This window comes from Tiliqua scincoides, chromosome 2 (genome assembly GCF_035046505.1).
Source record: "Tiliqua scincoides isolate rTilSci1 chromosome 2, rTilSci1.hap2, whole genome shotgun sequence".
Lineage (NCBI taxonomy): Eukaryota > Metazoa > Chordata > Lepidosauria > Squamata > Scincidae > Tiliqua > Tiliqua scincoides.
This window is the reverse complement of record NC_089822.1, coordinates 1,144,444-1,172,157: the sequence shown is the minus strand read 5'-3', so window position 1 is coordinate 1,172,157 and position 27,714 is coordinate 1,144,444. Positions and strand designations below refer to the sequence as shown.

Below are 27,714 nucleotides of genomic sequence, written 5' to 3'. Positions count from 1 at the left end.
GCGCTGCAGCTCTTCTGTGCCTCTCAGCTTAAACCGACGAGACACATGAGATCTATTAAATTAAAGCGCAGAGGGTGTTTAGTCTCCCAAAGAGTCTCGTAGCCTTCGTTAGTGTTTCGGAGGAAGGAAAGGGAGTGCAGTCAAGTTCAGGCTCTTGCACTCTGGCCAGAGCAATAAAGTTATATTTTTAAAAACTGGTGCATGCACATCCCTGAGGAGGGGCATAGATGTGAACAGTCCTAACATGTGCATGGAGTGAGAACAGGCATGGTCAGCTGCAATTCTTATGAATGCAGCATCTAGAAACAAAGGGGACCACCAGCCATATCCAAGATTGGTTCAAGAGGTGTCCCAACCCAGGTGAGCACATACCCAGGGCCATGGCCAGTGGTCTATGTGTTGGCAACCTTCAGTCTCGAAAGACTCTGGTATCGCGCTCTGAAAGGTGGTTCTGGAATAGCGTCTAGTGTGGCTGAAAAGGCCAATTCGGGAGTGACAATCCCTTCCACACCGGGAGCAAGTGCAGTCTGTCCCTGGCCTGTCTCCCTGGCTATGGGCCTTCCTTCTTTGCCTCTTTGCCTCAGACTGTTGGCCAAGTGTCTCTTCAAACTGGGAAAGGCCATGCTGCACAGCCTGCCTCCAAGCTTACTCTGGAGGAAATGGACCTAAGTCTGGCATGTTTGCTGGAAGGCAGTTGGGGAAGTTGGGAGGCTGGTAAGCAGGGAAGCCGGCTTGAGGCAACTGGAAGAATCATTGGCCTTTACACTGAAGAGAAGTTGGTGCAAAGGCAGGTAGATTCAACAAGAGACTTTTCAAGATGGCGTACAGAAATTAAGAAATAAGCAATTAAGAGCCCAGTGCTACCCCCACCAGCCACGCTAAAAAGGTGTGTGCTGCAGCCAGCAATTGGGGGGGGGGGGTAATCCAAGGGCAAAAGGAGCTAAGTATATTTATACTTACCTCCAAGTAAGGAGGTGGCCACCTATGGGTTTCCTCAGACATGCACCACCACTTGGCACACGTCCACAGAGACCAAAACGGCAGCACCTTCAAAAAGGAGGGAGAAGGGTCCAGTGTGTGCCGCTGCCGTCAGATCCACCCCCATTTCTTCCCCCTCCCTGTTCATCCCCAGCTGCCACTTCTGTCCCTGCTGCCATGCGCAAGGTCTCCATGGTCTCTCCAGCAGTGGTTCGGAAGTGCCTGGCTCCATGTGTAACTGAGACCATTGCAGGTTTCCCTTTTTATCTCTGCCTTCACCCCACTCCTGTCACTATATTGACTGTAAGCCCCTCAAGGCAGGGATCTTCCTCCACACTGTGTAAAGCATCTTGCATACTGATGGTGCTACATAAATGATAATATGCATTGTTCTACAGTGTACAACAATCCTGCAAGGTAGGTCCACATCACTATCTCTGGGGATGGGGCCTGAGGTTTTGAGAGATGGGCATACTTGAGGCTACAACTAAGCTGTTGGCAGACCTGAGCAGTGACTGCTCAGGCTTCCCGATTTGCAGCTCAGTCTCTCAGCCACTCTCTGTCACCATCTCTGACTGCTCTGCATTGGGCTTGTTTTCTGGGGGTCTCTGATGATATTCCCATCCAAGAGGAAACCATTCCAAGCTATCCCCAATAAAGTCAGATATCTTAACGGAGGTCTTGACTTCCTCTTCCTCTTCACACACTCATAAATGTTGCCTCTTCTTCTCTTACTGATCTGAAAAGCACCAGACTGTGAGATGATCTCCTTAGGATTTCTTGCAGTGAAGTGTCCCACTGAGGGTTGCTCTGCATTTATACATTCACATTGTAGAGTGATGGGTCAGAGTGAAGTTAACGAACAGCTGACCATAAGACCCGCCCTCCTGGCTCAGATCAAAGGCCCATCTAGCCTGGCATCCAGTGGCCTACCAGCTGCCTCTGGAAAGCCCATAAGCAAGAGAGAAGGGCAGGCTTTGCTGCTCCTCTGGCATGCTGGCACTGAATTTGGAAGTAGTACGTGGGCTTCTTGACTTACAGCCATTGAGAGAACTGTGCCTTTGTCCATCCCCCTTTGAAAGTCATCCAAGCTAGTGGCCACCATAATATCTTGTGGCAATGAATTCCACAGACTCACAATTCACTGTGTGAAGATGCCCCTTCTTTGCCTGTCTGACATATCCTGTTTCATTAGATGATCCTTGTTTCTATGGTATATTGTGAGAGAAGGAAGAAAATTTCCCTGTATCCTACAGTATCTACCCTGTAAACATCTGGGAAACAGTGTAAGCTTAGGCTGTTATTAGTGTTCCCCTCTCCTGTGGGCACAGGTAAAATACCTGTTTTGTCCCAGCCACAGAGGAGATGACTTTTGCTGTACAAGCTTTCATCTCTTTCCTGACTCAGCAGCTCATTAACCCTGACTTGGCTGCTGGTTCTGTAGCTTTACCTTCATTCGCTTACAGAGTTGCACTGAAAACACATCATGGTGGGAATTCTCCAAATACCTGCTTCATTGCACAAGTGCTGAATCAGAGCCACAAGGATGGAAGAACAAGGGCATGGAGAAAACCCACTCCAGTTTTTCTCAACATTTACCCAAGAGCTGGGATAACATAGTTGCTAGGAGAGCGATCCGCCCAATGAATTTATGGGTAAGGTTAAGTCTGCCACTTGTCTCTAACTCACCAGTGTAACACTGGGATAATAGCACTGACGTTCCTTAAAAGCATTATGAGATACTTGTGCGCCGTAGAGTGCTTTAGGACTGGACTTAGAAGAACTGGATCCGACTGAAGGCTTGCTGTAGAATCTTGTCAATTTCAGTACCTTTTTAATAGCGAGGAAGTGAAATTTACCTTTGCATAGTTACCCATACATTATATACATATATCAAGAAAAAGATTCTGTGGAATGGCATTGCTTGAGGAAAGAGGGAAGGTAGCATTGCCTGTGAAAAAGAGTGAGATAAAATTTGATTTTCAGATGGCTCAGCCTTTTAAAACTGAAAAATATAAAAATAATAATTAAATGATATAGAATGCTGCACCAGTATCCAGGACAATATATAGCTCTGCTTAATATTGATGATGGGAACACTGCCTGGTATAACTCCATGACCTGTGAAACTGCTCACCCACATGTGAGCTCTAGCGAAGATATTCTGTCCTGTTTTCACAGAAAGAGCAGTTTGATTGGTGACTAGGGAAATAGGGCATCCAATCAAAATTGACATCACATTTGTATGCCACTTTCCCAGTGAAACTGAGCTCAAATCAGGGAGAACAAAGCATCAAAAACAGAACAAAACTAACACTTCAGTCAACATAATGACATGTCCATAAAAAGGCCGTCACAGCACAGTCGCCCATCACAGATGCAAAAGCAATTCTATAGACAGAAAAAGAAAAGTCAAGGATAATTTGTCACAAATTCAGTACTTGATAAAAAAAACAATTTTTTTATCATTTCTTCAGCCTCCAATAGAAAAAACTTATGAGCAAAAGTTCAAGATGAAAAGTATAATGCAGAGAAGCAAGTCTAAGATGCTCGTGCCTGAGATGCAGCTGAGTGACAACAGTGCTACTCTGAGGGGTGACCTTCCAATTCCCTGCAGCAGTGCAACGCTGGTCCAGAACATGGAAACACCTGCAGAGTGGCTTTGTCAGGGGCTTGCTGGCCTCCATGGGAAAAGGGTCGTTTATGGAAGCTTCCAGCCTCTCTAGGACTGAGCAGCAAACAAGACCACAAATAGCTGCCTGGCTCCATCATGAAATGCGCACCCAACTTTTGAAGAAGGCGGCCACGCTGGATTGGCTGCTACAGTAAATAGAAACTGAGCCGCCAACTGTCTTGCAATGATTAAGTGGAAGTCCTTTAGTACTCATCTGTTATCTCTTAATTAAAGTTCCTTGCTAATTATTTTTCCTTGTCAAGAGAACAGGACTGCTGACTCTGGAGATTTCAGCAAACAAATGGAGGCTTTGCTCACTTACAGTTCTTCATTAATGAACAAATTAAAGCTGGAACGGTCCATATCTCTGGCTACATTGACATCACTTTATCACACCTGTTTCCTCCCAGCAAAAGGTGTCCTTTTAAATCACAGCTGCAGCAACTGGTGCAGTTTCTGCAAGGTCCATCCCCCTGACATCCTCACAAAATCACCCCAGGAAGGAGCCCTCCAAGTTTGAACTGCTTCTGCAGTTTGCACCCGTGTGAGCCTTCCGTATTGGTCTTCTGCTACACGCTTGCAGTATTTAGCTTTTTGGTCTAAATCATTTCCTGCAATTGAAACCTCATAACAATCACTGCAGAACAGACCACATGATGCAGCATAGACATGATCAAATGCATACATAACAATGTTTCAGCATTTTTGCCTTCTTAACAGCCCAGTCCCATTCAGACACCATGCCAACACAGAACGGATGATGGCGCAGTGCCTTGGATATTATATATCTGGACTTTCAGAAGACATTTGACATGGTCCTCTCCAAAGGCTGCTGAGAAAACTCCACAGTCAAGGAATTAGGGGGCAGGTCCTCTCATGGATTGAGAACTGGTTGAAGACCAGGAAACAGAGAGTGGGTGTCAATGGACAGTTTTCACAGTGGAGAGAGGTGAAAAGCAGTGTGCCCCAAGGATCTGTCCTGGGACCGGTGCTCTTCATAAATGACCTGGAGACAAAAGTTGAGCAGTGAGATGGCTAAGTTTGCAGACAACACCAAACTTTTCCGAGTGGTGAAGACCAGAAGTGATTGTGAGGAGCTCCAGAGGGATCTCTCCAAACTGGCAGAATGGGTAGCAAAATGGCAGATGCATTTCAATGTATGAAAGTGTAAAGTCATGTACATTAGGGCAAAAAATCAAAACTTCACATATAAACTAATAGGTTCTGAGCTGTCTGTGACAGATCAGGAGAGGGATCTTGGGGTGGTGGTGGACAGACTGATGAAAGTGTTGACCCAATGTGCGGCAGCAGTTGAAAAGGCCAATTCTACGCTTGGGATCATTAGAAAAGGTATTGAGAACAAAACGGCTAATATTATAATGCCTTTGTTCAAATCACTGGTAAGGTCCACCTGGAGCATTGCATCCAGTTCTGGTTGCCACATCTCACAAAGATCATATTGGCATTATCATCCTTCAGTTTCGGGAGACTATGGTATCGCACTCTGAAAAGTGGAAAAGGACATAGTGGAAATGAAAAATGTGCAGAAGCGAGTAACCAAAATGATTACTGGCCTGGGACACCTTTCTTATGAGGAAAGGCTACAGCATTTGGGCCTCTTCAGTCTGGAAAAAGGGCACCTGAGGGGGACATGATTGAGACATACAAAATTATGCAGGGGAAGGAAAGAGTGGATAGAGAGATACTCTTTACACTCTCACACAACACCAAAACCAGGGAACATCCACTAAAATTGAGTGTTGGGAGAGATAGAACTGACAAAAGAAGATATTTCTTTACTCACTGTGTAGTTGGTCTGTGGAACTCCTTGCCACAGGATGTGGTGATGGCGTCTGGCCTGGACGCCTTTAAAAGGGGATTGGACAGATTTCTGGAGGAAAGGTCGATCATGGGTTACAAGCCATGATGTGTATGTGCGACCTTCTGATTTTAGAAATGGGCTATGTCAGATGCAAGGGAGGGCACCAGGAGGCAGGTCTATTGTTATCAGGTATGCTCCCCGGGGCATTTGGTGGGGCTGCTGTGAGATACAGGAAGCTGGACTAGATGGGCCAATGGCCTGATCCAGCAGGGCTGCTCTTATGTCCTTATGACCTTCTGTTTCTGGACTCAGTTGTCATCTGGGATCTAATCAGGAGAGTCTGGATCCCCAAAAACGACTTCTGGGATCTTTCAGGTTCAAGCTTTCTGTTTTGCCTTTTCAAACATTGTCATGTTGTCAGCTGGCAGGTTCTAATCGCACTTGAGCCCATCAGGCAAACTCCGTTTTTCATTGCTATTTGCGGAACCTGTAAATTCTGCCTGCTCAGTCCTTAGAAGGGAGTGGAATCAAACGGCTTCCGTCCTCAGTAGAGCGGCACAGGAGAAGCGACAAAGAATGTCGCAGCAGACTGGAGCGTCAGATCACAGAAAAGCTCACCTTGTGGGGCCGTCAGGCAGCCTGGTTGTCATGTTCATTTTTAGTAAGCATTATGCTTTCTTCTTGCTTCTCCAGTAACAGAAATGAGCAACTAAACACTCTGCTTTGTAACAAGCAACTTTTTTTCCCAGTGGGTGGGGGAGAGATGGGGGGATCTCTGCAACAGATCAGGAAAGCACCTGAGGTCCCAGGTGCCTCATACTCACATTTTCATGGGAAGGGTGGGGAGCAGGAGGACTCCCCCCCCCTTGGCCCACTGCTTTGATCCAGACACTTTCAGCATGCCCAGAGCCTGCCTTGTCTCCCTGACCTTTGCATGAAGATTGTCTGAGGCATCCAGCTGACCTTGTCTTCTAGGGCCTGGCTGCCTTACTCCCTCAGTGGGACTTAACAGCACAGTTCTCAGCATACTCCTTAAGAAGTGTCGGGGGAGGGGAACAAGGAGAGGGAACCCTTGAGCTCCTGCCCATCATCTGGCTCCCCACCTGTATTAGGGCAGTTGCAATGTCTTGTCCATCTGGTTTCTCTCTGGGTTGCCCTCCCCCCCCCCCAGGCTTCAAAGCAGAGGCAGGGAAGGGGTTAACAGCACCCTACTCCTCAGCCTCAAGGCCTTCTCCAGCCTCTCAGGGTTCCAGAGCCTCCCTTCCAGCCAGTCTCCAGCCCTTTTTCATCGCTGGTTCTCCCTTTATATTCCCCTGGCCATGGCTGGTCCTCCCGATTGGTTCAACCCACTTGGCCTGGTCACCTTCTGGGTTCTAAGCGCGTTCTCTGGGTGAAAATACCCAACTGGTGTTTGTGAGGGAGAATTTTGCCGCTGTAGTGTGCATGCAGTGTGGAACTCTGTGGAAGATGACTACTGAGCCACACCTGGCAATGGTGCAGTCCTAAAAGCCCAAAGGAATTCTGATCAGTTTTGGCCAGCAGTACCAATGGCTGGGTCCATGGCATTCATCAAGGGAGAGCAGACATCCCCTGCTCTGAGCTTTGCAGAAGGAAAGGCTGGTCAGGTGACACTGTGACCAGCAAAGTCACTGGACAATCCTGAAGAATGGGGGGGGGGGGGAGGAGAGATACAAGGCAAAGAAGCAGTTCCAATGTGTGGCCACAGGGGAGTTCCTGCCCCCTTTTCCTTACCTGTGTGGAATGCATTGTGCTTGCTTCCCTGGTTAGGGTGAAGAGGAAGAGGTTCCTGATGGATGCCTGTGTGTGGAATCCTTCTGGGGCAGAGTCCCTGCAAGAAGAATTCTGAGGAAATTAGAGTCAACGCAATGTCATGTTGGGAGGAACAAGAGCTGGTTCTTGGCCACTGCTGGCGATGGGAGGCTGGACCACCCCTGGTCTGATCCAGGAGGGTTGTCGGGGTTTGGGGGAAGGAGGTGAATCTCAGTGTCATCGGAAACCCAGAGTCCTGGTCTGCTAGCTGGCCCTCCACGTACTGACTGGGGCTCTTTCCACGCCCTGGAGGGGCTGCTGGTGGTCTCCAGCTGCTTCTGTGAATCATGTTCCTTTTGTAAGCTGTGGGGCTCAGGGCCGAAGCCTCTGCCTGCCTGTCAGTCTTTCCCCACACCTGTGACTTTGCAAGCATGTCCTCCATTATGCATGAGGAAGAGACAGGGTGCAGCGTTCTCATTAGGCAGCTGGCTCCAGGCTCGTGCCTGCGATGTGCTGTTGTTTGTCCACGGCGTGCATGTTTTGGAACCAGAGTTTTCTCTCAATCAGTACAAAAGACCAAGGAATTTCCAGACTTGGAAAAGCAGGGGGAGGACTAGGAAAGCCCCTCCTGTAGGAAGAACATCTTTGGACTAGAAAGCCGCTTTGTCCTGATCCCTGGTCCACTTCACCCAGCACTGTCCTCTAGCTGGTAGTGGGGGCCCAGGGTTGGGGCAGAGGGCTTGCTCTTCCCCAGTGAATGCTGCTCACAGTTCCTTTTGCTGAGATGTGGGGGGCTGAGCCTTGCGCCTTCTTCATGCACATCAGGTGCTCTCTCCCAAACAGTCACCCCTCTCTACACTGGAGAGACTGGAATCCGGAGCCCTCTGGCTGGAATGGAATGGGACATTTTGCCAGCTGATGACATGTTGGTGCCTGAGTGAGGGTCCTTTGTGACACTTCCTGTCCCACCATTTGTCAAGGCTGCAGCCTCCCAGGGAGTCCTCTGTCATCCTCAGCGGAGTGAACACAGAGAACCTGCTATGGCTTCTTGTTCTCTTTGGGCTGTCCCACTGCACTGTGTATGGGTCAGTCAGCCTAGGAAAGTGTGAGGGTGCACCCTGAGTAAATGCAAGGAGATGCGCTCTAGGGCAAAAACTCAAAACTTCATACATAAGCTAATGGGCTTATAATCCTGAGCTGTCTGTGATGGATCATAAGAGAGATCTTGGGGTGCTGGTGGGCTCATGGGTGCTGCTCAATGAAAGTGACAACCCAGTGAGAGGGGGAAGTTCTTAATTTCCACCTGCAAAGCAGGAACGAAGCCCAGCTGGGAGGAAGCCTATGGCAGGCTTCCTGCCATAGGTGCAGAGAACTGGCGGTCAAGGGGTTAAGCACCCCCACCCCTGTATTTCTCTGTTTTCTTGGCGAAAGTGGGCTGGAAGCATAAGTTTGCCAAAATAATGTCTCGTTTGGCCCCGAGTAAGGGGGGTCAAGTGTGCATTTCAGGTTCAGTTCCAGGCCACACAAAAGCCCCAGGCCTGCCTGAGCTGGCTTGGGGGGGGGGTGCTCCAGTCATCCTTCCTCCTTCCAGCTCCTGTCTCGCCAGGGCTCCTCTGGAGTGAAAGGCACTGAAGCTTCACAGCTGGAGGGAACCACAAATTGGCAGCGGCTACAGGCAGGGATACAGATTTATTAGTTGTGTAGATAAACACGCAGAACAAGGGCAGAGCCGACACAGCTTTTGTGGACAGAAAGGTCGCGCCTCGCCAGTCTGGTGGAATCCCATTGCACCCCCGAGGAGGAGCGCTCATAAGAACATAAGAACATAAGAACAGCCCCACTGGATCAGGCCATAGGCCCATCTAGTCCAGCTTCCTGTATCTCACAGCGGCCCACCAAATGCCCCAGGGAGCACACCAGATAACAAGAGACCTCGTCCTGGTGCTCTCCCCTACATCTGGCATTCTGACTTAACCCATTCCTAAAATCAGGAGGTTGCGCATACACATCATGGCTTGTACCCCATAATGGATTTTTCCTCCAGAAACTCGTCCAATCCCCTTTTAAAGGCGTCTAGGCTAGACGCCAGCACCACATCCTGTGGCAAGGAGTTCCACAGACTGACCACGCGCTGAGTAAAGAAATATTTTCTTTTGTCTGTCCTAACCCGCCCAACACTCAATTTTAGTGGATGTCCCCTGGTTCTGGTATTATGTGAGAGTGTAAAGAGCATCTCCCTATCCACTCTGTCCATCCCCTGCATAATTTTGTATGTCTCAATCATGTCCCCCCTCAAGCGTCTCTTTTCTAGGCTGAAGAGGCCCAAACGCCGTAGCCTTTCCTCATAAGGAAGGTGCCCCAGCCCCGTAATCAGCTTAGTCGCTCTCTTTTGCACCTTCTCCATTTCCACTATGTCTTTTTTGAGATGCGGCGACCAGAACTGGACACAATACTCCAGGTGTGGCCTTACCATCGATTTGTACAACGGCATTATATTATTAGCCGTTTTGTTCTCAATACCCTTCCTAATGATCCCAAGCATAGAATTGGCCTTCTTCACTGCCGCCGCACATTGGGTCGACACTTTCATCGACCTGTCCACCACCACCCCAAGATCTCTCTCCTGATCTGTCACAGACAGCTCAGAACCCATCAGCCTATATCTAAAGTTTTGATTTTTTGCCCCAATGTGCATGACTTTACACTTACTGACATTGAAGCGCATCTGCCATTTTGCTGCCCATTCTGCCAGTCTGGAGAGATCCTTCTGGAGCTCCTCACAATCACTTCTGGTCTTTACCACTCGGAAAAGTTTGGTGTCGTCTGCAAACTTAGCCACTTCACTGCTCAACCCTGTCTCCAGGTCATTTATGAAGAGGTTGAAAAGCACCGGTCCCAGGACAGATCCTTGGGGCACACCGCTTTTCACCTCTCTCCATTGTGAAAATTGCCCATTGACACCCACTCTCTGCTTCCTGGCCTCCAACCAGTTCTCAATCCACGAGAGGACCTGTCCTCTAATTCCCTGACTGTGGAGTTTTTTCAGTAGCCTTTGGTGAGGGACCGTGTCAAATGCCTTCTGAAAGTCCAGATATATAATGTCCACGGGTTCTCCCGCATCCACATGCCTGTTGACCTTTTCAAAGAATTCTATAAGGTTCGTGAGGCAAGACTTACCCTTACAGAAGCCATGCTGACTCTCCCTCAGCAAGGCCTGTTCGTCTATGTGTTTTGAGATCCTATCTTTGATGAGGCATTCCACCATCTTACCCGGTATGGATGTTAGGCTGACCGGCCTATAGTTTCCCGGGTCCCCCCTCTTTCCCTTTTTAAAAATAGGCGTGACATTTGCTATCCTCCAATCTTCTGGTACCGTGGCTGTTTTGAGGGACAAGTTGCATACCTTAGTCAAGAGATCTGCAACTTCATTCTTCAATTCCTTAATAACCCTTGGGTGTATGCCATCAGGGCCCGGTGACTTATTGATCTTTAATTTATCAATGAGGTCTGAAACATCTTCTCTTTTAACCTCTATCTGACTTAACTCCTTGGTTAGGAGGGGCCGTTCGGGCAGCGGTATCTGCCCGAGGTCTTCTGCCGTGAAGACAGATGCAAAGAACTCATTTAATTTCTCTGCCATCTCTAAGTCTCCTTTTATCTCCCCTTTCCCTCCCTCACCATCCAGAGGGCCAACCGCTTCTCTGGCGGGTTTCCTGCTTCTAACATATTTGAAGAAGCTTTTATTATTCCCCTTAATGTTGCTGGCCATGCGTTCCTCATAGTCTCGCTTGGCCTCCCCTATCACCTTCTTACATTTCTTTTGCCACAGTTTATGTTCCTTTTTATTCTCTTCATTAGGGCAAGACTTCCATTTACGGAAGGAAGCTTCCTTGCCCTTCACAGCCTCTCTAACTTGGCTGGTTAGCCATGCGGGCACTCTCCTGGATTTAGTGGAACCCTTCTTTCTTTGTGGTATACACCTCTGCTGGGCCTCTATTACTGTTGTTTTAAGCAGCCTCCATGCACTCTGGAGAGACTGGACTCTTTTTACCCTCCCTTTCAACCTCCTCCTAACCAGCCTCCTCATTTGAGGGAAGTCCGCCCGTCGGAAGTCAAGGGTTTTTGTTAGAGATTTGCCTGGTATTCTTCCCCCAACGTGCACGTCAAAACGGATCGCAGCATGATCACTGTTCCCCAATGGCTCAGTAACGTTTACATCTCTAACCAGGTCCTGCGTACCGCACAAAATTAAATCCAGAGTCACCTGTCCTCTGGTGGGCTCCGTGACTAGCTGATCTAAGCCACAGTCATTTAGCACGTCAAGAAATCCGGTTTCCTTATCGTGACCAGAACACAAATTGACCCAGTCAATATGAGGATAATTGAAGTCCCCCATGATTACAACCCTGTCCCTCCTTGTCACCTCCCTGATCTGTTTCCTCATTTCAAGGTCCCCATCAGATTTCTGGTCTGGAGGACGATAGCACGCCCCCAGTATTACATTGCTGCACAAGCCTGGTAATTTAACCCACAGAGATTCTACGGTGGAGTCGGACCCACCTTCAATCTCTACTGTGCTGGATTCTATCCCTTCCTTAACATAAAGGGCCACCCCACCTCCAACACGCCCCTGCCTGTCCCTCCTGTAGAGCAGGACTGTTCGGAAGGAGCAGGCCGCCCGGCTCCTGTCTGCATGGAACTGCCGGGTTGTCCAGGTCACTGTGGCTCAAGCCCTTGCCCTGAATCAGGACATTCCCCCCGCCCTGTCAGAGCCCTGCCCAGTCATTGCTGTCTTCAGAGTGGCCCCACTGCAGTGCCACAGAGAAGCTTCTTCATCAGCCCCGATGTGACGTCTTTTTCTCTCCTCGGACCCAACTCAGCTGGTTCTTCATGCCCAGCATCCTGCCTAATGAAGGACTGTGGACTGAAACCTCCCCAGATCTGAGCCTGGCCTCTGTTAGAAACTACTCACTGAGAGACCTTAGGCAAGCCGTTTTCTTTCCCTCAGCCTCAGACTTCCCCATCTGTTAAATAAGCAGAAAAAATGCTGTGAGTGGCTGTGTCCATGGGGTGGAGCATGGAAGAGATAAATGATGCTTCCCTTGCAGGGTGGTGGTTGCACAGGTTCCTTTAAAGATAATACATGGCTCAGGGCCCAATTCTATCCTAACCCAACCCTGCCCCCCCACACTGATGCAGTGGCATCAAAATGACAACTGCTGCATCCTGTGGCAACAGGGCAGTTGTGGAGGTCTCCTCTGGGCAAGGGAATAATTGTTTCCTTTCCTGTGGCTAAACTTCTGTTGCATGGGGAGGGGGCTTTACTCAAAAACTGCACTAGCTAAATAGCTGGCTCAGGTTGCATGGCCCTGCGCCACAGGATCAGGCCCAGAAATGGGTTGCCCCCTTCCTGGACCCAACCTGCCCACCCCCTGCCCTCTGTCCCCTTTTGCTCCTCTCTTCCCCCTCCGTGCCTTTCCTCATCCCTCCTGCTGACTTATCAGCAGGCAGCGGGAGAGCTGATGGCGCGGGCAGGAAAGCACCAGCCTTCCCACTGGCGTTCCTGGCAGTGCACTGAGTAGCATGCAGTCAGCACCAGTGCAGAATACTTACTGACAGTGGTCAGTGAGTGTAGGATTTGGCTCTCAACTATGTACTAAAAAAAAAGACACTGCACAAATCCTTCTTTGTTATTTGATTCTGAGTTGGTCCTAATAAAAGACTGTTGTGCTTCAGTCTCCAGGTTCCTTTTAACGAACCACCACATGGCTGCCTGTAGTCTGTGCAGAAACCATCAAGGATGGAGGCCCAAATCCTCCATGGACTTCCTGGTTCACTGTTGGAACTGCCCTCGAGCTTCAATCCTACACATGCTTACCGTGGAGTAAGCCCCACTGAATTCAGTGAGACTTAGTTCTGAGTAGGTATGCATAGGATCATGCTGTTAGTCTCCCTAATGTTTAACCTATATCAGTCTCCCTGTAGGGTGAGACAGTCGATTCTGGTCCTCAGTGGGTGCGGATGCTGAACAGTGTCCTCTCCTCTTTTTATTTATTTGAAAAATTTCTATCCTGCCTTTCCTGTGTCAAAGCAAATGCCCAAAGCAGCTTGCAAGGCTCCATAATAAAAGTACAGTGTATCACAACAATGAATAGTAAAAACATCTAAACCGAGCATTTAAACACTAACATTATCATTAAACCCCAAAACTTTGAAGACATGAAATTCTCCTTCTCTTTTTCTTCTTAGGAATGCATCGCTTTAAGTACATACAGGAGGCCATCAGTCTTCAACTCCTTTTGACTCTCAGTCCCAGCAAAAAGCAGATCTTTCCTTACTGACCAGCAGCCCAAGTAAAACAAGCAGTTCAGGGGCTGCAGGGGCTCATTTAGCTAATGTTCTCAGTCAGCAACCGTGGAGATTTAATGTAGATTTATGTTATGCCTGAGTGTCTTGTAGTTTGTGCATTTCCAGCTCTGTCATTCTCACAGTGCAAGAGAGTATGCAGTACTTTGTTGTCTTCTGTGAAAAAAAGATCTGACCACAAAACTAGTACAAATAGGATCAAGAAAACTGGATCAGCAAAATCTCCAATGGGGACAGCGTGAACTTGAGACATGTACAGATGTTGGGTTCTTTGGTTGTACAATGTAGTCCAGCTGTTCTTTCTTTTTGTCCCCTTTTTGGAAAGGGTTTCTTGCATTTTTCGCTGAATCGATAGAGCTGCAAATTCTTGAAAAGTGGCCCGTGTTTGTTTGTTGCAGCACACGCAGCAGAGTCCTGGGACACCACAAAGCCCTGTGTGTTTGCTTGCTTGGTCTGATCTTGGAAAAGCTTCAATTCCCAGTGTCTCCAATTGAGAGAGAGATCTGGTAGGAGGGCTTCTGGGAAATTAGATTGTCCTGAAGTGGGTGACCCAGTTGTCCAGCTCAGTATCAAGAAGAGTCGTATGTGGGGCTCTGTGTGTTTGTGAAGCTCAGCCCTTCAAAGTGCCTCCACGCGCAGCTGCATCCTGACAGAGCTCTGATCCCGACCCTTGATGTGTGCGGTGTGGGTTCAGGGTGGCTTGCGGGCAGTTTAGCCAGCTTGCACCGTCCCAGAAGCTCCTCTGAGGGACGTTGCAGCACTTTGGCAGGTTTGATTTCCCACAAGAAGGTTACAGCCCCAGAGTCTGAGCCAAAAGTCAGTTGAAAGCAATGGAGAGCCCCTGCATGGGGTGGAGATTCCGCTTCTGCTCACCATTTGCAGATGCAGGTTACCCAAGACATGGGGCAGAAAAACTGCACATACAAGGGGGCAGATTTTGCACACTTCTGGTTTCTCTCCCTTTGAATTCTTTCGCATGCCCACCCCTTGCCAAGTATCAATGCATTTTATCTCTTTGAATCCCAGAGTCCCACGTTCAGTATGCCCAGCTGGGCACCAACGTGACGATACAGTGCGGGGCTGTGGACCGGGACGCAGCAGTCACCTGGACAGTCAACAGCACCGACCTCGACGCCTCCCATCTCAATGGCTCGCGGCTCGTCCTGTACAACGTGGACCTCTCCCACAGCGGCCAGTACTCCTGCTACGAGGGGTCCTCCTGGCACCTCAAGCACCGGGTCAGCCTCAAAGTAGGAAGTGAGTACACAGCGATGGTCACTGCTCTTGTCCTTGCCCCCAGGGGGTCTGACTGTGTGAGTTTGTACAGTGCAGAGTTGTGAGTGGTGTCTGTTTTGTCATGGGATTCTTTTTGGGCATTCCTGTCCCACCTTTTCTGAAAAACCTAATACTTTCTCTCTCTCAGAGGTGGGAGGTGATCTAGTGGCGGAGAGAGATGACTGCGTAGGCTGCCTGGGCTTGCACGGGGCCGCTGGCACAGTGAGGGCCTCCCCCTAGAAGAGTGGCAGCAGCCACTGATGCCGAGCGATGGAGCTCCACAAGGGCAGGCGGCGGAAGCGGCACAGTTTGGCCTCTGACTTCAGAGCAGACTCCAGCTGGGTCTCCTGGCACCTCCAGAGAGCTCCATCCTGCAGTGGTGATCCTGACTGAGGAGGGGCCCTGGCTCAGTGGCTCGGCACTGGCTTGCATGCAGAAGCTTTCAAGGTGGGGTTAGGAACTGCCCTCCTCTGCTTGGTCTGCTGTGCCACTCAATGTAGACAGACCTGGTTGTGCTGAGCCAATGGGCTGACTTGGGGCCAGGCAGCTTCCTGTGTGCAGCTGGGGAGGCAGTTGGCACGTGTAGTGGTGGCGGCGGCGGCAGCAGCAAATGACGTTTTGCCTTCTCAGCCAGATGTGCAGCCCAGGGCAGCTGACGTGGGAAGTGTGCCCAGGGCTCAGGCATCCAAGCCCTGTCCAGTGCTAGGGCTGGGCTTGGACCATTTCTAAGTGCTGAACTGTTGTCCCAGAGTGCATCTCTTTTACTGTTCTTTCTCAGGAAAGTTTCCTCTAACACACCTGTGCCATTGGCCTCTTTGCAGGTGTGCCCCCCCCTCCTTGGCACTCACATTATCCCCCTGGCCTTTGGTAGATTAGTTCTGTTTCTTATTTATAGCGTGCCATCCATGGCCATTGCACTTTACAAAGGACGAGTGATCAGGTGCTTGGCCCAAGCCAAGGGGTGGGGTGGGAAGGGGGAATCAAGGAAGAAACCCACCCCTCACGTCTTGCACTCATCTCCTGCTCACATTGCATTCAAGCCTAAGCCCTGGTGGGATGAAAGCAGGAGCCCAATGGAGTTCTCCAGTTCTGCTGTCAGTGAGTCAGGCCAGTTTGCAAGCCAAGGGAAGTCCATGACGAGGGAAGGAGGGAGAGACCTGCTCCTCAGTGGGGATTATGTGTTTCCAATTCCGTCTCAGTGTCTGTGCTAAGCCCCTGCCTCCCTCGGGGAACCTCCGATGCTCCAGAGCTGAGCCCCAGCTAGAGCAGCACATGTTGTGCAAGCTGGAATCCTGCTGGGACACGTTAGGAAAAGGCTTTGTCTAGAACCTCCCAGGGGCACGTGGCGCTGGGACTTGAGAAGGCACCGAGAACAAGTGTGCTGAGGATGTTCAGGACAGGAGCGAGTGACAGCCTGGTGGCGTTAATGCAATTAAGTATGCATGCTGCTAATCAGGTGAGGTACTTTTAGGGTAATTAATTTAATTGGTGGGATTTTAATTTAACACTCTCCCTCCCCCAATGCGTGATTAATGGCACTGCCAGGGTGATTCATGCTTCCTCGCAGAGCGGCTCAAAACTCTTAAAAGACCACTGTGGACCGATGGCTGGAAAGTTGGAGGTGAAGCCACGGGGTGTAGGTTTCCAACCCTCCGATACCCCTGCACCTGCGTTTCCTTGGGCATACCGTGCTCTGCCTCAGTTTCCCATCAGCAGAGAGGGAACACGAGTGACCCTGCTGGAGGCTGAAACAGCACTTACAAGAAAAATCAGGAAGCACTTGATGTTTCCTGATGTTTCAGGAAGATGTTTCAGACCTCATTGATAAATTAAAGATCAATAAGTCACCGGGCCCTGATGGCATCCACCCGAAGAATGAAGTTGCAGATCTCTTGACTAAGGTATGCAACTTGTCCCTCAAAATGGCCACGGTGCCAGAAGATTGGAGGATAGCAAATGTCACGCCTATTTTTAAAAAGGGAAAGAGGGGGGACCCGGAAAACTATAGGCCGGTCAGCCTAACATCCATACCGGGTAAGATGGTGGAATGCCTCATCAAAGATAGGATCTCAAAACACATAGACGAAAAGGCCTTGCTGAGGGAGAGTCAGCATGGCTTCTGTAAGGGTAAGTCTTGCCTCACGAACCTTATAGAATTCTTTGAAAAGGTCAACAGGCATGTGGATGCGGGAGAACCCGTGGACATTATATATCTGGAGTTTCAGAAGGCGTTTGACACAGTCCCTCACCAAAGGCTACTGAAAAAACTCCACAGTCAGGGAATTAGAGGACAGGTCCTCTCATGGATTGAGAACTAGTTGGAGGCCAGGAAGCAGTGAGTGGGTGTCAATGGGCAATTTTCACAATGGAGAGAGGTGAAAAGCGATGTGCCCCAAGGATCTGTCCTGGGACCGGTGCTTTTCAACCTCTTCATAAATGATCTGGAGACAGGGTTGAGCAGTGAAGTGGCTAAGTTTGCAGATGACACCAAACTTTTCCGAGGGGTGAAGACCAGAAGTGATTGTGAGGAGCTCCAGAAGGATCTCTCCAAACTGGCAGAATGGGCAGCAAAATGGCAGATGCACTTCAATGTCAGTAAGTGTAAAGTCATGCACATTGGGGCAAAAAATCAAAACTTTAGATATAGGCTGATGGGTTCTGAGCCGTCTGTGACAGATCAGGAGAGAGATCTTGGGGTGGTGGTGGACAGGTCGATGAAAGTGTCGACCCAATGTGCGGCGGCAGTGAAGAAGGCCAATTCTATGCTTGGGATCTTTAGGAAGGGTATTGAGAACAAAACGGCTAGTAATATAATGCCATTGTACAAATCTATGGTAAGGCCACACCTGGCGTATTGTGTCCAGTTCTGGTCGCCACATCTCAAAAAAGACATAGTGGAAATGGAAAAGGTGCAAAAGAGAGCGACTAAGATGATTACGGGGCTGGGGCACCTTCCTTATGAGGAAAGGCTACGGCGTTTGGGCCTCTTCAGCCTAGGAAAGAGACGCCTGAGGGGGGACATGATTGAGACATACAAAATTATGCAGGGGATGGACAGAGTGGATAGGGATAGGGAGATGCTCTTTACACTCTCACATAATACGAGAAGCAGGGGACAGCCACTAAAATCCACTAAAAAAAGACATCCACTAAAAAAAGACATCCACTAAAATTGAGTGTTGGGCGGGTTAGGATAGACAAAAGAAAATATTTCTTTACTCAGCATGTGGTCGGTCTGTGGAACTCCTTGCCACAGGATGTGGTGCTGGCGTCTAAAAGGGGATTGGACAAGTGAGGCCTTTCCTCATGGGGAAGGTGCCCCAGCCCAGTAATCATTTTGGATGCTCTCCCTTGTAAATCCCCGCAGAATGTTCTGTGCATAATGGCTAGTAGTGGGAGGGGGGGTCTTCCCTTCAAGAATCAATCATCACAAGCATTCTCCGTATATGAGATTTGTGCTTCTTCCTCTTCTCCCTCCATAGCAGTGGCAGACCTCTGCTTGACCTGTGCAAGGGCCCAGGGCAGTCCTCGGCACCTCCAGAATGGGTTGTGGGGCTGGGAGCTTGGTGACTTGCTGTCACTCAGAGATAGTCGAGGTCTAGATGTGTGATACCACTCCTCGCAATAAGTAGGAACTCAGCTGGATTGGAGGTTGGTGATGGGTATGCAGTTTGTGTGCAAAAAAGAGCCCGAAATGCAAGTCGACTCTCAGGTGGAAGACTGGCCTCCTCCCCTTCCCAACTTGGCCTGTAAGTTCACCCAAGAGCACCTTTACCCAAGAGCGCCATCATTGGGGTAACTCCACTCAGGGTCATGTTCAAAGGCCTTCACAGAGTTGGCTGGAGTATCTCTCAGGGGCAACATAGAACTTGCTTGTTGGAAAAGAGTGCAGTGGCTGGACAGCAGCCTTGGCTTGATTTGAGCAGAGCAGTTCAATCAGTGTCGCTTTGGCTACTGCTGTACTGATCCTACCTGCTAGAACTAGAACCCCAAAGTGGGAGGGAGGGGCTTGAGACTGACCTGACCTGACCTGACCTGACCTGACTGGGAGTAAGAGAAAACTGTTGTCCTCAAAGATGGGAGCTGGAGGTGTTGGTAGTTGCCAGGCACAAAGCAAGTCCAAGGAGAGTAAGTGGGCACAGGCACTCAAGACCAAGAACCACTCACAAGGAGATGTTCTGAACGTCTGGAGAGCCCTTCTGGATCATGGCAAAAGGGGCCCTCCCAGCCCACATATTCTACCCCAGTCCTGGGCCCAATCCTGCAGTACAGGTCAATACAAACCTGCACCAGCAAGTAGCTGTCGTAGGCCCAAGTAGACCCACCCGCACTGCGGAGGCTTACCTCTGGGTAAGGGAATAATTGTTCTCTTACCTAGAGGAGTCCTCTTGGACTGTCCCCCATAGGATGCAGTGGTTGCCATTTTGGCAGTGCTGTATTGTTGGGTGGCACAGGGGATAGGATTGGGCCTTCAGTCCTGGGTCAGGCTGATCTGGTTGTTTACCAGTATGTTTTTAACAGTGTAACTGCAGGCTGGAAAGTCGCTGCCGAAGACACCAGTGGGCAGAGGGGAGGGCTAGGAAAGATTATCCATCTATGACTAATGCATTCATTATTCTAGTCCTTTGATAGACAACTGCGTTCCGAACAGCTGCTTTCCATTCAGTGTCGCATCTGCATTGGAGCAGTTGGAGTTTGCAGACAGTCTTCAAGGACAGTCCCACATATGTTGCATTACAGGAATCTAACTTTTGTGTAACCAGAGTGTGGATAACTGGTAAACCTGGCTTTTGTGTTTATCCAAGCAAAAGAAGTTATTTTTGCAGTGTATATGTTGTGGCTGTTTGATGTTGCCATCATCAAGTGATGAGTGTGTGTGTGAACTTACTCACAGGTTGCTGTGAAAATGGACAGTGAATGGGGTTAGTGCTAGTGAGCCAGATGCTTTTGCCTTGAAGAGGGTCTACAGATAGCTCCCGACCTGTTTGCACTGAGGAAGGAGGTCAGTGGACGTCATGGGAATGGTGTAGGGAGAGTCTTGTGCACTCCACTCTCGGTTGTGCATGAACTGCAGAGCGTGCCTAGGAGCAGAGCTGTGTCAGTCTGCTTAAATCTGGCAAGCTCAGTGCAGCCATTACCTGTTGTGTTCATTAAGACACCACGAAGGTGGGCCTGAGAGGGGCCGAGGCTCGCTTTGCATTGCAGGAGGGGTGGGGGGGGCAGATCGGTTGCTTGCTTTGGCATATTCCAGGCTCTTTGCCTCCAGCTACCCTGCCTGCCTGGTGGTTGACGAGGCCTTGGCCTCGGGAGAGGACGGCAGCCCAGCGTTGTCTTCTGCAGACGTCTTTATCCTTGTTAATGTGACAAACCACGTCAGATGGTGTCGAATCCAAACAACTGTGTCCACAACTCTCCCCGCCTCCCCTTCCTCTTTCCTCATCAAAGGTGCCAGTGGCACTGACCCTGACAGCATCACCAAGAGGAGGACTTGGACCTGTGCTGGATGATACCCCAAGGGACTGGCTTTGGAGGCTCCCTGGAGCGCACCTCTGGAGCTCCCTGCCCACCATGGGCTCTGCTGGGGGGTCCTTTGCCTGGCCAGAGATGGAGGTCCTGACCACAACAGTTGGGCCGATAGGCTGTTGTGCCCCTCTGTGATGATGAGGGAGGTGAGATGCTGGGTTTGAGGCCAAGTGGTGGCTTTTCGCTGGAGTGCCACAGGCTCTTATGGCTCCCTCCCTCTCAGTTGCTTTAACTTCTGCCAGCTTCCCAGCTGGTGATGCTATATCTGATGCCAAATCTCTGGCATGCCTACCCCCTGGGACAAGCTCATTCTGACCCTTCACCGTCCAAGACAGTCTCACATAGGAAGGGGGCTTGTGTTTATGCCAGATTCCTCACTGTTAATTGGTTTCCCTCTGTATGGAAATTGTGTGGGTTTTTAAGCATTTCATGTTGAAGGCTGCTTAGAATCCCTTTCTAAGACAACCCATACATTCACGTGCAAGCAGATCATCACAGAGCAGTTCAGCTGCGTTTGGCTTGCAGTGCTCAAGGGTGCTGGACCAGCTCTTTTTTGTTCAGTTTTAATTTATTTTAGTTATCTTACTTATTGTTGTTTTACATTGTGCATTTTATTATGAAGTTTTTCAAGCTGCCTGGAGCATTTGCTACAGCATGGGAAATGTTGGATGTACATTTTTCAAATGGAATGAATGAATGAAAGAAAGAAAACTCACTTGGTTCTAGCCAGGCCCAGTTTTAAGTAAGGCAGGTTTCAGAGCATTGGCTGGTCAGCATTTAGAAACACCATCTAGCATAATCTAAATTAAAACCAGTGCAAATCACACATGGAGAGACTTGAGAAGAGCTTCAGCACAGATGCTAACAAACGCTGCTTGTGGGAGACACCTACATGCCCATTGCCATGTGTCAGCTGGGAGCTTAGCCAAAGTTGTGGAATGTCCCTTGGAGACTGCAAAGTGTGCAGCAGCTCAGAGTCATGTGTTCCCAGTGTGCATGCACAAAAGTGCCTCCCGTGAGCATAAAAGCAACCCAGGATAATAGATGCAGAGGCTCCCTTGAGTTGGCCTTTGCAAATGTGGTCAAATCTTTTGCTTTCATTGATTGAGTTCCTTCCTCCTCCCAATGTTCTGCAATCTGATAAGCAAGATCACCTTCTCTTAAGGCACGTGTTCATCCAGGTGATGTTCAGACATGACGGGAAAAGGTTCTTTAGCAGAGAATACAAACCAAAGGAGGCCTCTGATGATTCTCTGAAGTTCTGTCGCCGTTTTTCCCAGTAAACCGGAAGGGAACCTCAGCTCTCCTTCTCCACTCTGGAAGCTGGGCCCAGCATCAACACACAAATGACCCACCCAGACAGGCACCTCTGATGAAGCCACGTGGAACCCCAGATCCATCTCGGTCTCCTTCATGCCACCTCCAGTTCTGGACTCTTTTTTTGCCCACTTGTCACTGAGGGGCTCTCACCTCAGACAATCCCCCTTCTCCAAGCTACTCCCGTCAGCCACAAGCGTCACATGGAAAGCTGCAGGCACTCGTCCTGGGGATAAACCGAAGGAAATTCAAAGCATTGTGTATTTCAGCAGAGCCATCAGCTGTGGCTTCCTGACCCAGCAATCATCCCAGAAGACATTTGCAGCATGGAGATGTGCAGTTTCTGCCGCCCAGCACAGCTGAAGGTGAAAGGGGGAGGGGTGCTGCAGCGTTTTCCCCAGGCCCCTCCGCACTTGCGCCCCAAGGCCTGCCGGTTTGACTCAGCGGCCCCTCACCCCCCTCCCTGAGCTGTCAGCATGAGTAGCGCAGGCAGATGGAGGACAATTCCCAGCCGCCATGGCTCCTGGCACTCTAATGCTGTTTAAACAATTACGCACTTGATAAATTTTGACAAGAAGAGATAGAAATAGCCCAGGAGAGTGGAACAGAGTGGAAGTGCTCTAAACACATGCCCCTTTTCTCTCACCCAGCTCCCTTGGGGGTTTCCGCATTGCCTGCCAACAGAGCAAGGCGGCCTCACTCCGAGGGGGATGTGGAGGCAGAGTAGCGTAGCTGGAGGATGTGCCTATGGCCTATGGCCTGATCCAGTGGGGCTGTTCTTATGTTCTTATGTTGTTATGTTCACTTATGAGCCAGGGCAGCCCCTCCCCCCCTTCAGAGCCATTCCAGGTGTAAGACGCAAAATGGAGGCATGTGCCTCCCCCCCCACCTGGAATGGCTACCCAGGCTATGGAGCCTGGCTTCTGTTGAAATCTGTTCTCAGGTGCCCCTTCCCTTTCCATGCCCCACTTCAGACTATTCTGGGCTGCTGTGGAGAGGAGCACAGCCCGCCGAACTCCAAGGAGGTCTGGCTGGGGAGCTGGAGAGGAGCCCAAAGGCAGTTCTGCACTCCGTGCTGCTAATGTGATTAGTGGGGGGGACGGGGGCAAAAGCACCTCAGGAGGGAGCTGCACCTCAGGGAGCCATGCAGGAGGTCACTTGCTAGAGGGGGAAACATCTGGCTGAGCCAGGGCAGCCCAGACCCTCCGCCCGCCCTTCCATGTGTGGGTTCATCTGCAGAAGCTGCCAAAGGAGTGTGTGTTGTGCCTCGTCCGTTCCCCCTTCATTAGTTTCTGATTGTCCTAAGAAAGGACATGCATGTGAAACATAAATGTGAAATAGACCAAACGCGTAAACAAAACAACCACAGCCCCAGGATGCTGGAACTACAAAACAGCCCAGAAATGCAGGCGGATGAGTTGGGATGAGTGTGTGGCATTCTGCCCCTCCCGGCCCTCTTTGGCTGCACCACCCACAACTCCCTGACCTCCAACACCCCCTTTCTGCCAGCAGTGTCTTAACCCTTCCCACCCTCCAGCCTTCTTGCAGCTTCTCCAAGTGGAGTCGCCACCGCCGTCCTTCGTAGCCTCTGCGCTGGTTCTTGTTGTTCCGTGGCTGGCCCTGCCCCCTCACAACCAGCTATTCTGAGGCATGCCATCTCCACCAGCGAAGCTGCCAGGGGTGGGTAACAGGCCGCAGTCACCATGCATAAGAGAGAGCGGCAGTAGCTGGCCCTCTGTGTGTGTGTCCTACAATCGGGCCCTCTTGCAGATCGCCAGACAGCATCACTGCTGTGTCATGCTTAGTGGCGCAGTCACAGCTGTTGCCCCCAGCTTGCCCTCATGGTGCAAATCCCACTTTCCCCCAAGTTGGGAGTCAGCAGAGAGGCTGTGGGAGCAATCCTGACCCCTTATGTCAGTGTTTTTCAGCAGTGACGCAAGGGCAAATCAGCTCTGTGGTAAGGGAACAAACATTCCCTTACTTTGAGGAGGCCTCCATGAGTGCCACCCAACTGCAGGATGCAGCACATGTCCCATTGGCGCCGCTATGCCAGTGCTGGAAAGCACTGACATAAGGGGTTAGGATTGCATCCTGTGTCATATTTTGAGACGAGAAGGGAATTTCTCCTTGCAACATATGCAATGAGAGGTAATGATTTTCAGTATACCTTTATATTTGGCCCATTGCCCTCTGTGCTTCTAGGTTTAAATTTTAAGCCTTGAATTTAATTGAGGTGTGGCTGTGCGTGTGTGTTTGTGTGTAGTTAAAAAAACTCATCTACAGTAGCAAAGGCACATATTCCTTGGGAGGCTGCCTTGCATAAGCCCCATTCAGTTGGATGCAGGCGAACTTCTCAGCAGGATTGTGGCCAGAAGATCGCAAATGAATACCTATAATTACGGGCAGTCTAGTTTTGAAACAACAATAGCAATAACAAAGCTTTAAATTTTTAGCAGCTGGACCAGAATCAAGCTCAAGGCCTGGCACTTCTTGCCATCCCGACTGTGGTGCTGTGATGAGGTCTGGGCACACCACGGTGAGCAAGAGAGGGCACAGAGCCTGGGAGCAGAACTGGCTGTGGGACAGGAGGGAGAGCAACGAAGCAGGCGTCCTTGGCACAGGAGCAAGTGTGAAGTGGGCCATCTGTCCACCTCACCCAATGCTGTTTAGTGTAACTGGCAGAAGCACTTGGGGTCTTGGCAAGAAAGGGGACTTGCCCTCTTGTATTTGGAGTCATTGCCCGGGGTGGAGATGACACCTTTGGCAGGCACAGCGTGGGGCTCTGGCTCTGAGCAGTGGCCCCTGCCAGGTTCCCCATGCCCACCATCCACCAAGGCCTTTGCTCCTCCTGGCACAGGCCTAGAGGGCCTGCAGAGAATGCCACAGAAGGCCAACAAAACCAGGAAAATGGATCAGGGAGCATCGAAGAGGCACTTTTCCCAGTTTTGCTTCTCTAAACAACTCTCTGCCCATCCAGTGCAATTTGCCGCATCATCCTCAGGCCAGCTGATCCCACTTCTCAGAAATGAGCTGTCCCAGGCTCTGAGCCAGAGGCTGGCGGAGCTCCTGGTCCAGCCAATTCCCCCAATTAGGCCATCCCTGGGGATGCTCGGATTCCTCCTCTGCAGCTCATCCCGGCCTCTCTTGTTACCGCCTTGATATGACTTGTTTAACCAAGGACAGATTGAGATGCCATTGGCAGCTGGCAGGCCGAGATGGGCTTGGCACGCTCAGGTCACCCCAGATGACCTTTCCACTCCCACCCCCTCCTCCAGTGCTGGAGGACACAACCTAATGAGACCATCACGGGTATGCTGGCTGCAGCCTCTGCCTTGGTGGCAGAGTCCAGGGTCTGTGTGGGGCCCAGCGGCTGGGCACACGGCTGGGAGTGGGCGGGGCAGGAGGAGCAGCAGCATTCCCACTGAACAGAGAGTCACAAGCAAGTCCATTTGCTGCCTGATGCAGCCCTGGAGAGCTGGGTGTGGTTCAAATGGCATTCCAGCCCCCCAGTTCCTTCTGAAGAATGAGGACACACATGCGCGCGTGCCCACACACACACCCCAGCGCAGCAGGTGGCCGTCCCTGCTCTCCACGCGTGGCAGGGCTCAAGAGCCGTGTGGCTGGGTGTCTGTAGTGCAGGGAGCATCTCAAAAAAGACATAGTGGAAATGGAAAAGGTGCAAAAGAGAGCGACTAAGATGATTACAAGGCTGGGGCATCTTCCTTATGAGGAAAGGCTACGGTGTTTGGGCCTCTTCGGCCTACAAAAGAGACACCTGAGGGGAACATGATTGAGACATACAAAATTATGCAGGGGATGGACAGAGTGGATAGGGAGATGCTCTTTACACTCTCACATAACACCAGAACCAGGGGACGTGCACTAAAATTGAGTGTTGGGAGAGTTAGGACAGACAAAAGAAAATATTTCTTTACTCAGCGTGCGGTCAGTCTGTGGAACTCCTTGCCACAGGATGTGGTGATGGCGACTGGCCTGGGCGCCTTTAAAAGGGGATTGGACAAGTTTCTGGAGGAAAAATCCATTACGGGGTACAAGCCATGATGTGTATGCGCAACCTCCTGATTTTAGAAATGGGCTATGTCAGAATGCCAATGCAAGGGAGGGCACCAGGATGAGGTCTCTTGTTATCTGGTGTGCTCCCTGGGGCATTTGGTGGGCCGCTGTGAGATACAGGAAGCTGGACTAGATGGGCCTTTGGCCTGATCCAGTGGGGCTGTTCCTATGTTCTTATGAGCACCAGGTGGGCTGTTACTGACCAGCCGGCTTCTGCCAGCTTCCCATCCCTGCCGAGAAGGGGGGAAATTTCACAGAGCACATTCTTACTTTATTTCAACCCCAAATCCTGAAAGTCCTTCTGAGCAGGTATTTCCTCCAGTCCCTCAAAGAGGTGGAGGGGGGAGGCGGAAGGAGAGGGGCAGGCACCTGATGTGTGTGTTCAGTGGCTGACTGATTAGGGCAGCCATAGCCCTGGGCTGCAGCATTTTAGGGTCCCAGCTGCCCTCCACCTCCTCACTCCCTGAACCTTGGACCGGGATGGGGTGACCTGGGGTGTTGCCCAACACCAGCGCCTCTGCCAGGGTGCCCTGGAGCGAGCAAGAGAGGAAACGTCCCTTGACAGGCTCTGGCATGCAGGCTTCCCTGCCCCGGCTGTGTGGACCGTTGTCATTCGCCAGTCCCCGAGAACAAAACTGGGCGTCTCACCCTTTGGGGCTTGAGAAAACCATCCGAGAAGGCGGGTGATACGCTCCCTGCTCTCGTGGGGCTGCTTCTGCTTGGGGTGCAGCGTCTTCAGCTGACATCTCCTGATTGGAACCTGGTGAGCTGCCTGTGCAGCGGAAGGCAAGGGGGCTGCAAAGTGCAGGAAGGAAACAGGTGTTTGCTGCCTGGTAGGAAAGGCGGGCTTCACCTTGAGCCAAAGTCGCTGCAAGTGCCCGGGTTGGCGCAGGCACCAGTGGGGGCGATGATGCCACAGGACGAGGGCTGCATGTGCCAGCTCTGCGCTAGTGGTGGGGGTGTTGGTTTTGGGAAGCGGAGGAAACTGAGCGTTTCATTTAATCATCACATGCCACTGAACCCTTTCAAGGTCATTAATGAGCTCATAAAGAAGCTTCAATAAACCTTCGCTCTGGGAGAGGCCTCCTGATCCCCCCCCCCAGCCGTGTGATGGGTCACTGGAAGGAAAGAAAAAGGGTGACCGTTGAATAAAGGGATTCAAATCATCCCTCCTCATTTAAAGGTGTTGTTTATCAATTATATCACCGCTTTAAGAGCCCTTCCTTATCCTGCTTGTCCTGAAAGGAGTCCTGCCACTTAGTTTACTGGCTGGGACTGGAGGAAATTTGGCCAAGTCCACTCTCGGAGGCCCACAACTGCAGGCAGACTAGAGCCAGTTTGTGCTCAACTGGGGTCCAGCCTTCCTTACTGGGTCATTCTGGTTCTCACAACCAGTTGCACTTGGAGATCCTGCTTGGTTTTGTTCTGCATCTCAGTTATTTGCATCCTACTATAACTGGGCAACCACAAACTATAGCTGGGCAACAAACCCCAGGTTATATATGCCATGTCTCTTATTCCAGCCTTAGCCCTAATCCCAAGCCTTCCTTGGGACTCAAGCCCGAGTCATAAAAATCATCTTTTTTCACTGACTCTCGTACACTTGAGTCACACGTGTGGAAGACCCGGCAAAACACTCGAGTCAAGGGCCCCTTGACACGGTACTTGTCCCCATGCATTCAGACTTGAGGCTGTCTGTGCCTGGGGGAGCTTGCTTACTATTTTCACAGTGTGAAAAACCTCATGGGGCCACCACCCAGGCCAGGCAAGTAGCAGGCAGGTTCCAGCCAGGAGTCAGGGAAGGGTTAAAGTCAGCTTTTGCATCCGAGCAGGAGTGGGGAAGGCAGGCCCATCGCTGATAGGAAGGCACCAATAGTCATTGGATGAAGGATGGGCAGTCTGGTTTGTTTCTTTG

At 50.5% G+C, this 27,714-nt stretch overlaps 1 protein-coding gene across 1 annotated transcript in view; it reads left to right on the top strand.

The window, feature by feature from the left end:
• CNTFR (ciliary neurotrophic factor receptor) overlaps positions 1-27,714 on the top strand; it is a 138,920-nt gene that overhangs the window by 30,239 nt on the left and 80,967 nt on the right. The window contains exon 2 of the mRNA XM_066617325.1: positions 14,637-14,867. Coding sequence (XP_066473422.1) covers positions 14,637-14,867 — 231 coding nt within the window. The remainder of the gene's footprint in view (positions 1-14,636; positions 14,868-27,714) is intronic.